Here is a 12,884-nt window from a genome sequence, read left to right as displayed (position 1 = left end):
TCAAAGGGAAGGAAGGAAGGAAGGAAGGAAGGAAGGAAGGAAGGAAGGAAGGAAGGAAGGAAGGAAGGAAGGAAGGAAGGAAGGAAGGAAGGAAGGAAGGAAGGAAGGAAGGAAGGAAGGAAGGAAGGAAGGAAGGAAGGAAGGAAGGAAGGAAGGAAGGAAGGAAAATAAAGACAAATAAAATAAATAAAAAGAAGGAAGGAAAGAAAGAAAGAAAATAGTGAAGGAAAGGAAACTAAGGATGAAAAAACTAATAAACAAAAGAAAGAAGAAGAAGAAGAAGAAGAAGAAGAAGAAGAAGAAGAAGAAGAAGAAGAAGAAGAAGAAGAAGAAGAAGAAGAAGAAGAAGAAGAAGAAGAAGAAGAAGAAGGAGGAAAGGGGGAGGAAAATAAAGCAAAGGAAGGAAGGAAGGAAGGAAGGAAGGAAGGAAGGAAGGAAGGAAGGAAGGAAGGAAGGAAGGAAGGAAGGAAGGAAGGAAGGAAGGAAGGAAGGAAGGAAGGAAGGAAGGAAGGAAGGAAGGAAGGAAGGAAGGAAGGAAAATAAAGACAAAACAAATAAAATAAATAAAAAGAAGGAAGGAATGAAAATAGTGAAGGAAAGGAAACTAAGGATGAAAAAACTAATAAACAAAAGTAAGAAGAAGTAGGAAAGGGGGAGGAAAATAAAGCATTTTCCTAAACCATTAAAAGGAAAGAAATGAGAGGAATAATAATAACAAATAAATGAACGAACAAATTAATTCATTCATTCATGAAAAAGAAGAAAGCACAAAGTAATGGAACAAGGAAAGAACAAACAAAAAAGAAAGAAAGAAAGAAAGAAAGAAGCTACTAAACAAAATGAAAGGGAAGAGAAGAGAAGAGAAGAGAAGAGAAGAGAAGAGAAGAGAAGAGAAGAGAAGAGAAGAGAAGAGAAGAGAAGAGAAGAGAAGAGAAGAGAAGAGAAGAGAAGAGAAGAGAAGAGAAGAGAAGAGAAGAGAAGAGAAGAGAAGAGAAGAGAAGAGAAGAGAGATTTTGCTCCTGTTGTTAGTCCTAGGACTCGGCTGATACTGTAAGATGCTGGGGAGCATTGAGGGTCAACATGTAATGGCAGTGAATGGCTCAGCTGGAAGAGAACAGGGCAGAGAGATCTGATGAGAAACCAGGGTGTCCTCCATTGAGAAGCAGTGGGCAGCCAGACCATGCACTGTTAGGTTAGCACGGCCAGAAACAGTGGCAGCTCAAGGAGTGGGGCGGAAAATGAGATGTGAATAGGGTTACTGGTAGAGGGGGAGAAATTGTCAAGTGGATCATCCACAGCCATTAACACGGACAGGGAGCCAGGGAGCAGCCAGTGATTCTGAGAAAAAGAAACTTTCTCCATCTTTTCTGTGTGCATGCTTGTCTGTCCACATAACAGACAATAAAACAATGTGTGAAGATGCATATAAACTGACCGATTCCAATGAACACGGCTTTGAATCCCTCCTCCTTTAGAGAGAGCAACGTCATTCCATCTTGGCTGAGTCCTCGGTCACAGACAATCTGAAATCGAGTTCAAACAAGCCATATCAATAGAAGTAAAGCACAGAAATGCTGCATAAAAGACCAAAAGCTCATCTGAAGGCATGTAAAACAGGCTCTGTTTGAGATTGCAGGAGGGCATCTCTGAATTCATCTTGTGGCAGCGGAAAAGAAGGTTGGAAAAGTCTCTGTCTACTGAAAAAAAAAAAAAAAAAACAAGAAAGAAAGAAGCAAGAAAATAGACAAGAAAGAAATAATGAAAGAAGCTCAGTTGAAGGCCAGTAAAATCATGTCTGTTAGAGGCTCAGGAGGTTGTCTCTGAATTATTTTGCCAACGGAAAAATACATAGGAAACGGCAATCTGAAAGAAAGTAAGGAAAAGAAAAAGACAGGAATGGAAGTAGAATAAGGAGAGGAAGAAGGGAAAGGCCAATCTGAAGGAGAGGAGAGTCAGGGAAATAAAAGTCAGAAAAAGAAAGGAAAGGAAAGGAAAGGAAAGGAAAGGAAGGAAAGGAAAGGAAAGGAAAGGAAAGGAAAGGAAAGGAAAGGAAAGGAAAGGAAAGGAAAGGCCAATCTGAAGGAGAGGAGAGTCAGGGAAAATAAAAGTCGGAAAAAGTCCAGAAAAGCCAGTCTTGAAGGAGAGGAGAGGCAAAGGAGAGGAGAGGAGAGGAGAGGAGAGGAGAGGAGAGGAGAGGAGAGGAGAGGAGAGGAGAGGAGAGGAGAGGAGAGGAGAGGAGAGGAGAGGAGAGGAGAGGAGAGGAGAGGAGAGGAGAGGAGAGGAGAGGAGAGAGAGGAGAGGAGAGGAGGAGGAAAAAAACAAAACAAATAAGAAAGGAAGAATGGATGGATGGAATTATGCAAGGAAGGAAGGAAGAACAGAAAGAAACAAGGAATGGAAGTAAGGAAGGAAGAAAAGGAATGAAAGAAGGAAAAGACCAAAGAAGCCACAAGAAGCCAGACACACAAAGGAAGCAAGGAAGGATGAAAAAAGGAGCTCAGTTGAAGGCCTATAGAACAGTGTCTGTTTCACAGGAAGGTGTCTCTGAATCGTTCTTGTGTCAGCGGAAAAGACGGTCGGAAAAGTGTCTGTTCTCCTCCAAAGCATTACATTCACTCCCGCTCTCCCCGAGTCTGTTTATAGGTACTGAGGGAACATGCAAATCTGTCATCTCGCCCCCCCTCCCCATTATCCTCAGCTCTTCATGAACTGCGGAAAAAAGCATTTCCTCTGTAAAATGAATCCTGAGCAGGTGTGCCGGATGACGACTATTGATTGCCCTTTCCTGTAGCTGAAGCATTCAGGAAACAAACAGACGAGCGCGCGTAGCCCCGAGGTGCTCTGCTGCCACTGTCTGCCACCCCTAATGCAACTTTTAATTGTTCTTTATTAATGCGGCTGACATTTGGACCACTGATCCTCCCCGAGACCTCTCGCCCTCCCCGGCTTCAAAAGAGGCAGGTGGGAGTGCACAGGGCCACGCAGGAGGGGTAGGATAGGGAGGTGTGAGGGTTTTCATTACCTTCACTCCCAGGTTTCTCATCAAATCCACCTCGAACTGAACCACATCGTAAGGCAAGCGGAATTGCGGGATCTCGGAGGAGCTGAAAATCAAGAGAGGAAAAGGACGGGAGATAAGAAGGAGCCCCAAGAGAGATGACAAGTTTGGGGAAGAAAAGGGAAAAAATTCCACCTCATGCTAAGGATCGTTCCATATCTGGAATTCTTTCTTATGTTATAGGTTATTTAGTCTTCAATTGTGCGGGTCTAAATGCCAACACAAACCCCAGAGCCTTGTTTCTACTCCCGGAGACTGCTGAGATTTGAGTTGCATTGAATATTCAAGGTCCCCTGTATCCAATCGACATGCTGGTTAAACTAAACAGCGCTGGAGATACAACAGCACGTAATTGATAACCTCATCCCAACTCGGCATTTGAGAGATGAATATTCCCAATTACAGAGACTATTCATTAATTATTCTGACCTTCTACAATGTGCCCCATATTGATTGTGGCTGGCCGGATCAACAATGCCCTTTAGTGGACCATCTTAGATACAGGATGAGAATTCTGAGTATGAACCGCGGGTCAGAGTAATTACAGACCTCAGTCCTCCAATGAACCTCTGCTTCTCGAAAACGGTGATGTCGTCGTAACCCAGGCGGGCCAGGAAAGAGGCGCAGCTGATGCTGGCGGGGCCGCAGCCAATCAGAGCTATTTTAGAGTGATAGCTCTCGGGAATCTGATCTGCATGTGGGAGGTTGGGATTCCGTATCTGAGGAACACCCATTTCTTTGAACACCTGCGAACACAGCAGAAGAAAGGCAATGTATGATCGGAACTTGGGAATTAGTCCGTCCTTCAGGTGAGACATTAAACCGAGGTCCTGACTCTTTGAGGTCATTAAAGGGTTAGTTCACCCAAAAATGAAAGTTCTGTCATTAATTACTTCCCCTCATGTCGTTGGACACCCGTAAGACCTCCGTTCATCTTCGAAACACAAATGAAGATATTTTAGTTGAAATCTGATGGCTCTGAAAGGCCTCCATTGGCACAATGCACATTACACTCTCAAGACCCTTAAAAGGCACTAAAGACGTCGTTACAAAGTCCATCTCACTACAGTGGTTCTACAATAACTTTATGAAGCGACGAGAATAGTTTTTGTGTGCAAAAAAAACCCTAAATAACGACTTATATAGTGATGACGATTTCAAAACACTGCATCATGAAGCTTCGAAGCGTTATGAATCAGTGAGTCGAATCATGATTCGGATCGCGTGTCAAACCGCCAAACTGCTGACTTTGGCGATCCAAACTGCTGATTCGACTCACTGATTCAAAACGCTTCAAAGCTTCATGATGCCGTGTTTTGAAATCGTCATCACTATATAAGTCGTTATTTAGGGGGTTTTTTTGCGCACAAAAACTTTTCTCGACGCTTCATAAAGTTATTGTAGAACCACTGTAGTGAGATGGACTTTGTAACGGCGTCTTTAGTACCTTTTAAGGGTCTTGAGAGTGTACAGTGCATTGTGCCAATGGAGGCCTTTCAGAGCCATCAGATTTCAACTAAAATATCTTCATTTGTGTTCTGAAGATGAACGGAGGTCTTACAGGTGTCGAACGACATGAGGGTAAGTAATTAATGACAGAATTTTCATTTTTGGGTGAACTAACCCTTTAAAAATCCCATGGCACTTCTCGTTAAAATAGTAGGGGTGAAACCCGGAGTCCTGGCCAAATTCCCTCCACTGGCCTTTATAAATCATGGCCTCCTAATACTCCTCATTAGGGGTGGCACGGTTCACAAAACTCATGGTTCGGTTCGTATCATGGTTTTAGGGTCATGGTTTTCGGTTCTGTACGGTTCTTGTTGTGGGGGAACCCTACAACAAGAACCGTTGTTAACCGTCCTAACCCTAACCGAACGGTTCGGATGTTTTTTTCATGTACCGTGCCACCCCTACTCCTCATCCACTGAATTGTCTCGATCACTCTCTCTCCTCTCCACCTATAGTTGGTGTGTGGTGAGCACACTGATCTGTTGATCTGTGGCTGCCATCGCATCAATCCAAATGGATGCTGCCTAGGGTTGGGTATCGTTTGGGTTTTTTTCGATTCCGGTGCCAAACCGATACTTTTAAAACGGTTCCGGTGCCTAAACGGTGCCTGAACCGATACTTTTTTTTTTTTAAAAGGCCACCAAACGAGGTGGATGACATTAAATGGCTTTTTATGTATTTATTTATTATTTAAATTGAACCATTTATTAAAAGTTTAATGTATACTTAAATGTATGAATATAAATAAATACAAAACACAATTTACTTATTTACAAATTATAATTGACATATTTACAAATTCACAGTAAAACTTAAGCCACCCAACTACAACAAGCCTAATATAACTCTAAACAGTTACAGTAATAACAGCAGTCGTCTGTATTCTTGCTCTGCTACAAACCAGCTTCGAGCTTCAGCTTTATTTTGAAATATGATCATATTCTCTGGCTAAATATTTTTGAACGCATCGCCTTAAAGTTTCCATGGTGACGCGTCATGTTTCTCACATGACACACAGCAGCCGCAATAGCGCTGACAGCTCAGCTGTATCGGGTTTATTTCGTTTTTTCTTTTTATTCAAAATATTCACAAACTTCTTAACTGTGTCACGAACTATCTGATGTTCAAATGTGTGAGTCAATGTGTGTTAGTTGATCTATAAAGTGCAATGGGCGGCGCCATGTTAGTTTGCGCCTCAGAATCGGATCTGTCGGATTTACAACACTTGAGATCATTCTCGTCTCACGAAATACATGAAAGTAAGTGACCAGTGAACTGGAAGAAGAACAGAGTAAACTATATAGTTAAGTTACTATATAATGTGCATTTATCTGATGTGAATAAAACACGTAACGTTAGTCAAATTATAACCGTCTGAAAGGATTGTCATTGCCGCTTTCATAGACATCAGTGTGTGTTTTTTGCTAGTAGCCTACTTATGAGCATTTAAATGTCTGAAACCTGAAATAAACATGATGTCGTTGAAAACACTGAATAGTTGTCATGAGTTGTGATGTGACCAGCGCTGAGCGTCTGTCTCTGGCTCAGCCAAAGCGCGAAAGCACGTTTGAATTTTGGCACCGAAATGAGGAACCGAAATCTGCGTTCTGATTCGGTCCGGTACATACCGGTTATATAAGTACCGGTGCCATATTGGAACCGGATTTCGGTACCCAACCCTAATGCTGCCACTGGTGGGGTTTGAGGAGAGACACACCCACTGAGTGGCAAAAAGACTGAATCGCAGTACTGGTTTTCAGCGTGAACGCCACGCAAAACACGCAAAACACAGCTAAAACGAGAAAGAGCTTTGAGATCGACTGTATAAATAGATTAGAAGAATCTATTTCTTCTATAAATAGAAGAAATAGGAGGTATATTTTTACAGACTGCCGGAAGCTACAGAAAAGAGAAGCAAATGGATCGCTGCAATTCACAGAAACAACTGGACTCCAGGCAGTGAAACGTGGATTTGCAGTTATCATTTTGTGTCAATATGTTGAATTTTGGGGTAAAATAATACAACCCTCTACAATGCGAGTAAATCATTCGCATTTGTGAGTAAATCTTCACTCTGGGCGACTAAACAATATCTATCATTAGCCATTAGCTAATAAATGCTTAGATTTTACTCGCCAGTGTATGTCTAAGAGGCTAAAATAAGTTTAGTATAGATATATTTTCACTCGCTGAACACTCAGAACGCTCACACGCGCACACACACACACACACACACACACACACACACACACACACACACACACACGTATGAATTCATGTTTGATATTTTAACTGAACTTAGGACTGGTGGTGGTGCTATTAATTAATTAAATTAATTATTAATAAGATAATACTACTACTAGTTATACTATTATTAACAATATACAGTGCACTAAAGACTGATGAGCTGCTGATTTCTTGAATATTAATCACGTTGTCAGCGTTGCTCAAACTGATTTGCTAAAAATAAAAAAAGTGAAGGTAATAGATGAGCGCCAGCCAATGAGTTTGCCGTTTGCGCATTAGTCCTGCCCACTACCGCATATCTTCTGCTTCTTAAAAGCTGAATAATTCCAAATTAACTCCGTTGTTTTGACAGGAAAATACAACAAAGTATATGGTTTACATGTAGCGCGGCAATTCTGTGTGGTATTTAAGACTCTCCCTCTTTGCGTGTGTGTGGGCATGTTTTTGTGAAATATCAGGACACAAATGTGTATAATGACATGGGTATGAGTATGACACAGGTATTACAAAAAGAGGGTGAAATATGAGGACGTTCCCCATGTCCTCACTTTTCAAAATGCTTATAAATCATACAGAACAAGTTTTTTTTCACAGAAAGTGAACTGCACAGTCTCCTGTGAGGGTTAGGTTTAGGGGCAGGGTCAGTGTAAGGGGATAGAAAATACGGTTTGTACGGTATAAAAACCATTACGCCTATGGAATGTCCTCACATTTCACAAAAACAAACGTGTGTGTGTGTGTGTGTGTGTGTGTGTGTGTGTGTGTGTGTGTGTGTGTGTGTGTGTGTGTGTGACTGTATGTGTGTGTGTGTGTATGTGTATATATATGAGCTGTGTGTGTGTGTGTGTGTGTGTGTGTGTGTGTAATTATTATGTATATATAAATACACACACATTAATGTATATATTTAAGAAATATTTGCATAATATATAAGGCAAGAAGAAACTAAATTTATATATATAAATTTCTTAAATATATACGTGTGTATTTATATACACATAATAATTATACACAGTACACACACATATATTATGTAAACACAAACTTTTATTTTGGATGCGGTTAATCATGATTAATCGATTTGACATTAATATAAATAAAATGGTATATCAGTCTGGCGAGTAAACAAAAAAATTTACTAGCCAATGGCGATTATAGAGGGTTGTAATACACTATTTATTGTACTGACAACTCGTAAATAAACAGTGACAAAAAACTATACGAGTTTTAGGGCTGGACAATGTATATAACAATGATATAAGTGATCACCCGGATTTAGACCTACGCTATTTATAAATGTTTATGGAAATGTCAGGAAAACACGATTCTTGGCTACATGTCAATATCCATGGATCACTGGATCTTTGGTATGTTGTAAGGAACACTATATCGAGTCCAACCTTTGGTTTAAACTGACAATCGTTCGAATTTTACTCGTGTTTACACAGTTTCCCCTATTAAATCCAGTCATGCAGCAGCTCTTTTGCCACTCAGTCCAGCTGAGTTTATATCTTCTTTTGGGTTAAGCAGAAGAAAGAAATTCATACAGGTTTGGAACCACTTGAGTAAATGACAGAATAAATTTTTTTGGGTGAACTATCCCTTTAAATCTACAAAATTTAAAAAAAACATCAAATATTTAGATCAAATTAGCAGAGTATCAACTTCGCACTGCTGTCCGCGATCAAGGATCAGTCAAATTTCCACGTGCATCTTGAAAATTAGATGTTTTGGAAAGTGCCAAGGCAAGTTTTTGTGCCTTCTGGTGTTTTAAAGGAAAATAAAATCAAAGGCGCATTTTCCCCTGGGGCGCCTTTACCCCCGTTGTACCCTACTCTGATGAAACTGGTCATGCATGGTCTTTCTGGTGAATCCCACTGAACAAGTCTTGCTGGTTAATCTAGTTACGAAGGCTGGTGGGAATACCAAATCACCAGGACCCCAGACAGCATGCTGGTGACCAGCTTTCCTGGGACAGCTTTCCTTTACTTTCACATTGAGAGGGAAAAAGTGATATTGTCTCTTTAGAGAAAATGTCTTTCAAACACCACAGGCTTTTGGGAGTTTGCCGGGTCCTACACAAAAACCAATGCAAAGTCCGACATGCTCTTAATTTGCATGAGAGAAAAAAAAATCACATGAATACATAAACCACGCAGCAATTTGATTCATCACCGCGCTAAGACAAAAGCAACACAATGAGCTCATTCAGCTCCTCAGAACAGGGACCAAATGAGAAGACAAAGAAAAAGGAATTACAGAAAATCATTCATTCCAAAAGCGTCCTCAACGCATCAACAGACATGAAGACATCAACATAAAGATAGTTAGCAGATACATAAAAAACACAGCAAGTTATCCAAACAGGCATTAATGAGGAGCCTGTGGCGGTATATCCATTACAAGTAGTAAAATGGGAGGGCTGATGCTTTGTCTTCCTAATAAGATTAGCCAGATCCATATGTAAAAGCCTGTATTGTTAATACAATACTATGCCTGAACAGGCAACACTATAGGTGATATTAATATAGTTATTCATGAGTTTCATGGACTGTGAAGCCCAAATTGCTACATGACAATGCATTTTTAATAATCCCTGAGAGCAGTTTAGAGACTTATATTATTGTGGTTTCGATGAAACAAACAGTGCGGCAATTTAAAGCACAATATCATCTCTTGACAGATCAGTATGGCTTCATTTGAATGATACATCTTTGGACGACATCTGAAAAGTCACATGGCAACAGAGCAGAACTCATAAAAAAGGTATGTTTTAGGATTAGCTAAAGACTACATTTAACTAACTTTAAGTGAGTGCAATGGTAATCTAAATATTTTTTTTTTACTTATTATAGTAATGACAATAACTGGGTAAATAGGTACTAACCCTAAAGCTACCCCTAAACCTAACCTTAAAGGGTTAGTTCACCCAAAAATAAAATTTCTGTCATTAATTACTTACCCTCATGTCGTTCGACACCCGTAAGACCTCCGTTCATCTTCAGAACAGAAATGAAGATATTAGTTGAAATCTGATGGCTCTGAAAGGCCTCCATTGGCACAATGCACTGTACACTCTCAAGACCCTTAAAAGGTACTAAAGACGTCGTTACAAAGTCCATCTCACTACAGTGGTTATAAAATAACTTTATAAATCGGCGAGAATAGTTTTTGTGCGCAAAAAAACCCTAAATAACGACTTACATAGTGATGACGATTTCAAAACACGGCATCATGAAGCTTCAAAGCAAATTTCAGCAGTTTGGCGGTTTGACACGCGATCCGAATCATGATTCGACTCACTGATTCATAACGCTTCGAAGCTTCATGATGCCTTGTTTTGAAATCGTCATCACCATATAAGTCGTTATTTAGGGTTTTTTTGCGCACAAAAACTATTCTCACCGATTCATAAAGTTATTGTAGAACCACTGTAGTGAGATGGACTTTGTAACGACGTCTTTAGTACCTTTTAAGGGTCTTGAGAGTGTACCGTGCATTGTGCCAATGGAGGCCTTTCTCAGCCATCAGATTTCAACTAAAATATCTTAATTTGTGTTCCGGAGATGAACGGAGGTCTTACGGGTGTCGAAACGACATGAGGGTAAGTAATTAATGACAGAATTTTCATTTTTCAAGATTCAAGATTCAAGAGTTTTATTTGTCACATACACAGTTATATACACAATATACAACTGGCAGTGAAATGTAAACAAATTTTTGGGTGAACTAACCCTTTAAAGAAAAAGTTCACCCAGCAATGAAAATTCTGTCATCATTTACTCACCTTCATGTTGTTCCAAACCTGTATGAGTTTCTTCTGTTGAACACAAAAGAAGAAATTTTGAAGAATGTTGGTGGACGGTTGATGGACCCATTGACTTCAATAGTATTGTTTTTCCTACTATGGAAGTCAATGGGTCTATCAATTGTTTGGTTAACAACATTCTTCAACATATCTTCTTTTGTGTTCAACAGAAGAAAGAAACTCATACAGGTTTAGAACAACTTGAGGGTGAGTAAATGATGACAGAAATTTCATTTTTGGGTGAACTATCCCATGTAGTTACCTTATCTTACCCAGTAGTTTCTTAGGCAAGTACACTGTAAGTAGGGGAGAATCCACTTGGGGTTGAGAGTATTTCTTGTTTCCCACATTAATTTCACTTATCTCACACATGTCTAGTACAATTGTGGTTTTGTTTCATTAATACAGTGTATACTTTTTTCTTGATTTACCCCGAAAGAAAGGAAGTGAAATGTGACAACATGCCCCATAGGTGGGGTACATTGTAACCTGTGAGGGGCACATTATAACATGACCAAGTGACAGCTTAAAATGTTATCTGATATAATAAAAAAAAAATATCCATGACAAACTAAAATATTGTGTCAATAAAATACAATTATTAACTTTTTAAAATAAAATAATGGCATTTTTTAATCATTAAAAACATACACATTTTTGAGTTAGACGACAAACATATCGCTAAATACAGCTATACAGCATAGTTAAAAACATAATAATAATGAATCATTTCTGAACATTGACTCTCAGTCATTATTCACCCTTTTCTCATGGTTTCTCAAAAGAATTTATAAAAGTATAGCATATAATAGCGCAGTTCTAATAGGGGCTCATTGTAACACAGTGTTACAACCATAGACCGTAAAAAAATATGGACGACGCGACCAGAGTTGAAGCTTTCGTAGGCCCGCAGTGCTGACATCTTGGGACGGAGTCTGCGCAGTAGCGATCTCGGGACCGGAGTTGCGCAGTAGAGAGCAGGAAGTAGAGGTGCGATTATCAAAAGCCCGCCCACACTCTCACAGATGCAGAAAAATTCATTATGTTGGTGTGAAATAAACAGTTATAGAAATGTAGAAATTAAAGCTAAAGCTCCAATCTCCTGCCAAAAATTCAGAAAAAAGTCTGTTAGTACCTCAGTGACAACTTCACTCAGAGAAGCCGTCAATCTCAGCTGTCAATCATGACGACCCCCCCTACTAACTATAACTAACTAAAACTAAGCTTATTTAAAAAACGAACACTTGAAATGAAATCATCGTGATAAAAACTGCCTAAAATGACAGAAACCATCTTTAGGAAACAATTATTTGAAGTGTAATTTAATTGTTTAGTGTGTCTCGCGTCCATTCTAATACATGGAGAGGTGGGGTTTAGGAGCTGTACTTGGACCGGCCACCAGGGGGCGATCGAGGCGCGGAGGCTTCAGTTTCTGAGAGGAGTGCGGCAGGCTTGGTTACAACGCACGCCATCTGCGCAAATAGGATTTAAACCACGGCTTGTGTCTTCTGTTGTTAGATCAGCATTTAAGAACTATCTCAACTGTTAAATAACAATATAAGATTAAAATAATATCAGATTGGTCACATTTTAAATAAACACAAAAAACTGAGATGGAAAATAAACTTAAGAAATGTACTTTTGCTATGGTTAAATAAATGTTCAGTGATATCTTCTAAAGATTTTTTAATTTTGACAGAATTTTTTCTCTACATAATGTTGATATGGCAACTAGTAAATACACTAAGTTTCGTCATCCTGGCATGTGTGGAACGTTTTAAACCATGCGTGTTACAATTAACCCCGCTTTAGGTTGTGCCCCGCACTCCCCTACATGTAAGTGCAAGTACTGTCAAATAAAGTGCAACCAACCTTTCTAATATCACTAATAGCAAATCTGGTACCGATATATACGGTTTTTGTGCATTCCTGGAATTTTCTTTGATACTCAAGATACGCAATATTAAAATATTACCAGCTACTATAATTGTTGTATAAATGAAATCACTTCTTAATCAAACCCAGTGGCAAATAGATACTCAAATTGGCACTGTTGATATAAAAGTGGGAGTTAGTCAAAGTCCTCTAAAGATGCTAATGTGCTCCGCCACCTTTAGACTCCAACACTGCGTTTGCCTTGTAATTGAAAAGAGACACCAAGTTATCTGTGATTGCAGGCCGACTGCAGGAGCAGCCACTGAATGACGGTGGGCTGTGATAGCCCTTTTTTCTCGGGTTATCTAATTATCGGCTCGATAACCA

At 39.6% G+C, this 12,884-nt stretch overlaps 1 protein-coding gene across 2 annotated transcripts in view; it reads right to left on the bottom strand.

Annotated features, from left to right (window-relative positions):
- Positions 1 to 12,884, bottom strand: part of dpyda (dihydropyrimidine dehydrogenase a) — a 307,704-nt gene that overhangs the window by 203,198 nt on the left and 91,622 nt on the right. For both annotated transcript variants that reach the window (XM_079805615.1, XM_079805614.1), the window contains exons 6-8: positions 3,608 to 3,804; positions 3,023 to 3,104; positions 1,436 to 1,523 (exon numbers count right to left, since the gene is read on the bottom strand). In XM_079805615.1, coding sequence (XP_079661741.1) covers positions 1,436 to 1,523; positions 3,023 to 3,104; positions 3,608 to 3,804 — 367 coding nt within the window. The remainder of the gene's footprint in view (positions 1 to 1,435; positions 1,524 to 3,022; positions 3,105 to 3,607; positions 3,805 to 12,884) is intronic.

Source organism: Gobio gobio (assembly GCF_949357685.1).
Source record: "Gobio gobio genome assembly, chromosome: 23".
Lineage (NCBI taxonomy): Eukaryota > Metazoa > Chordata > Actinopteri > Cypriniformes > Gobionidae > Gobio > Gobio gobio.
This window is presented reverse-complemented; position numbering and strand designations above follow the sequence as displayed.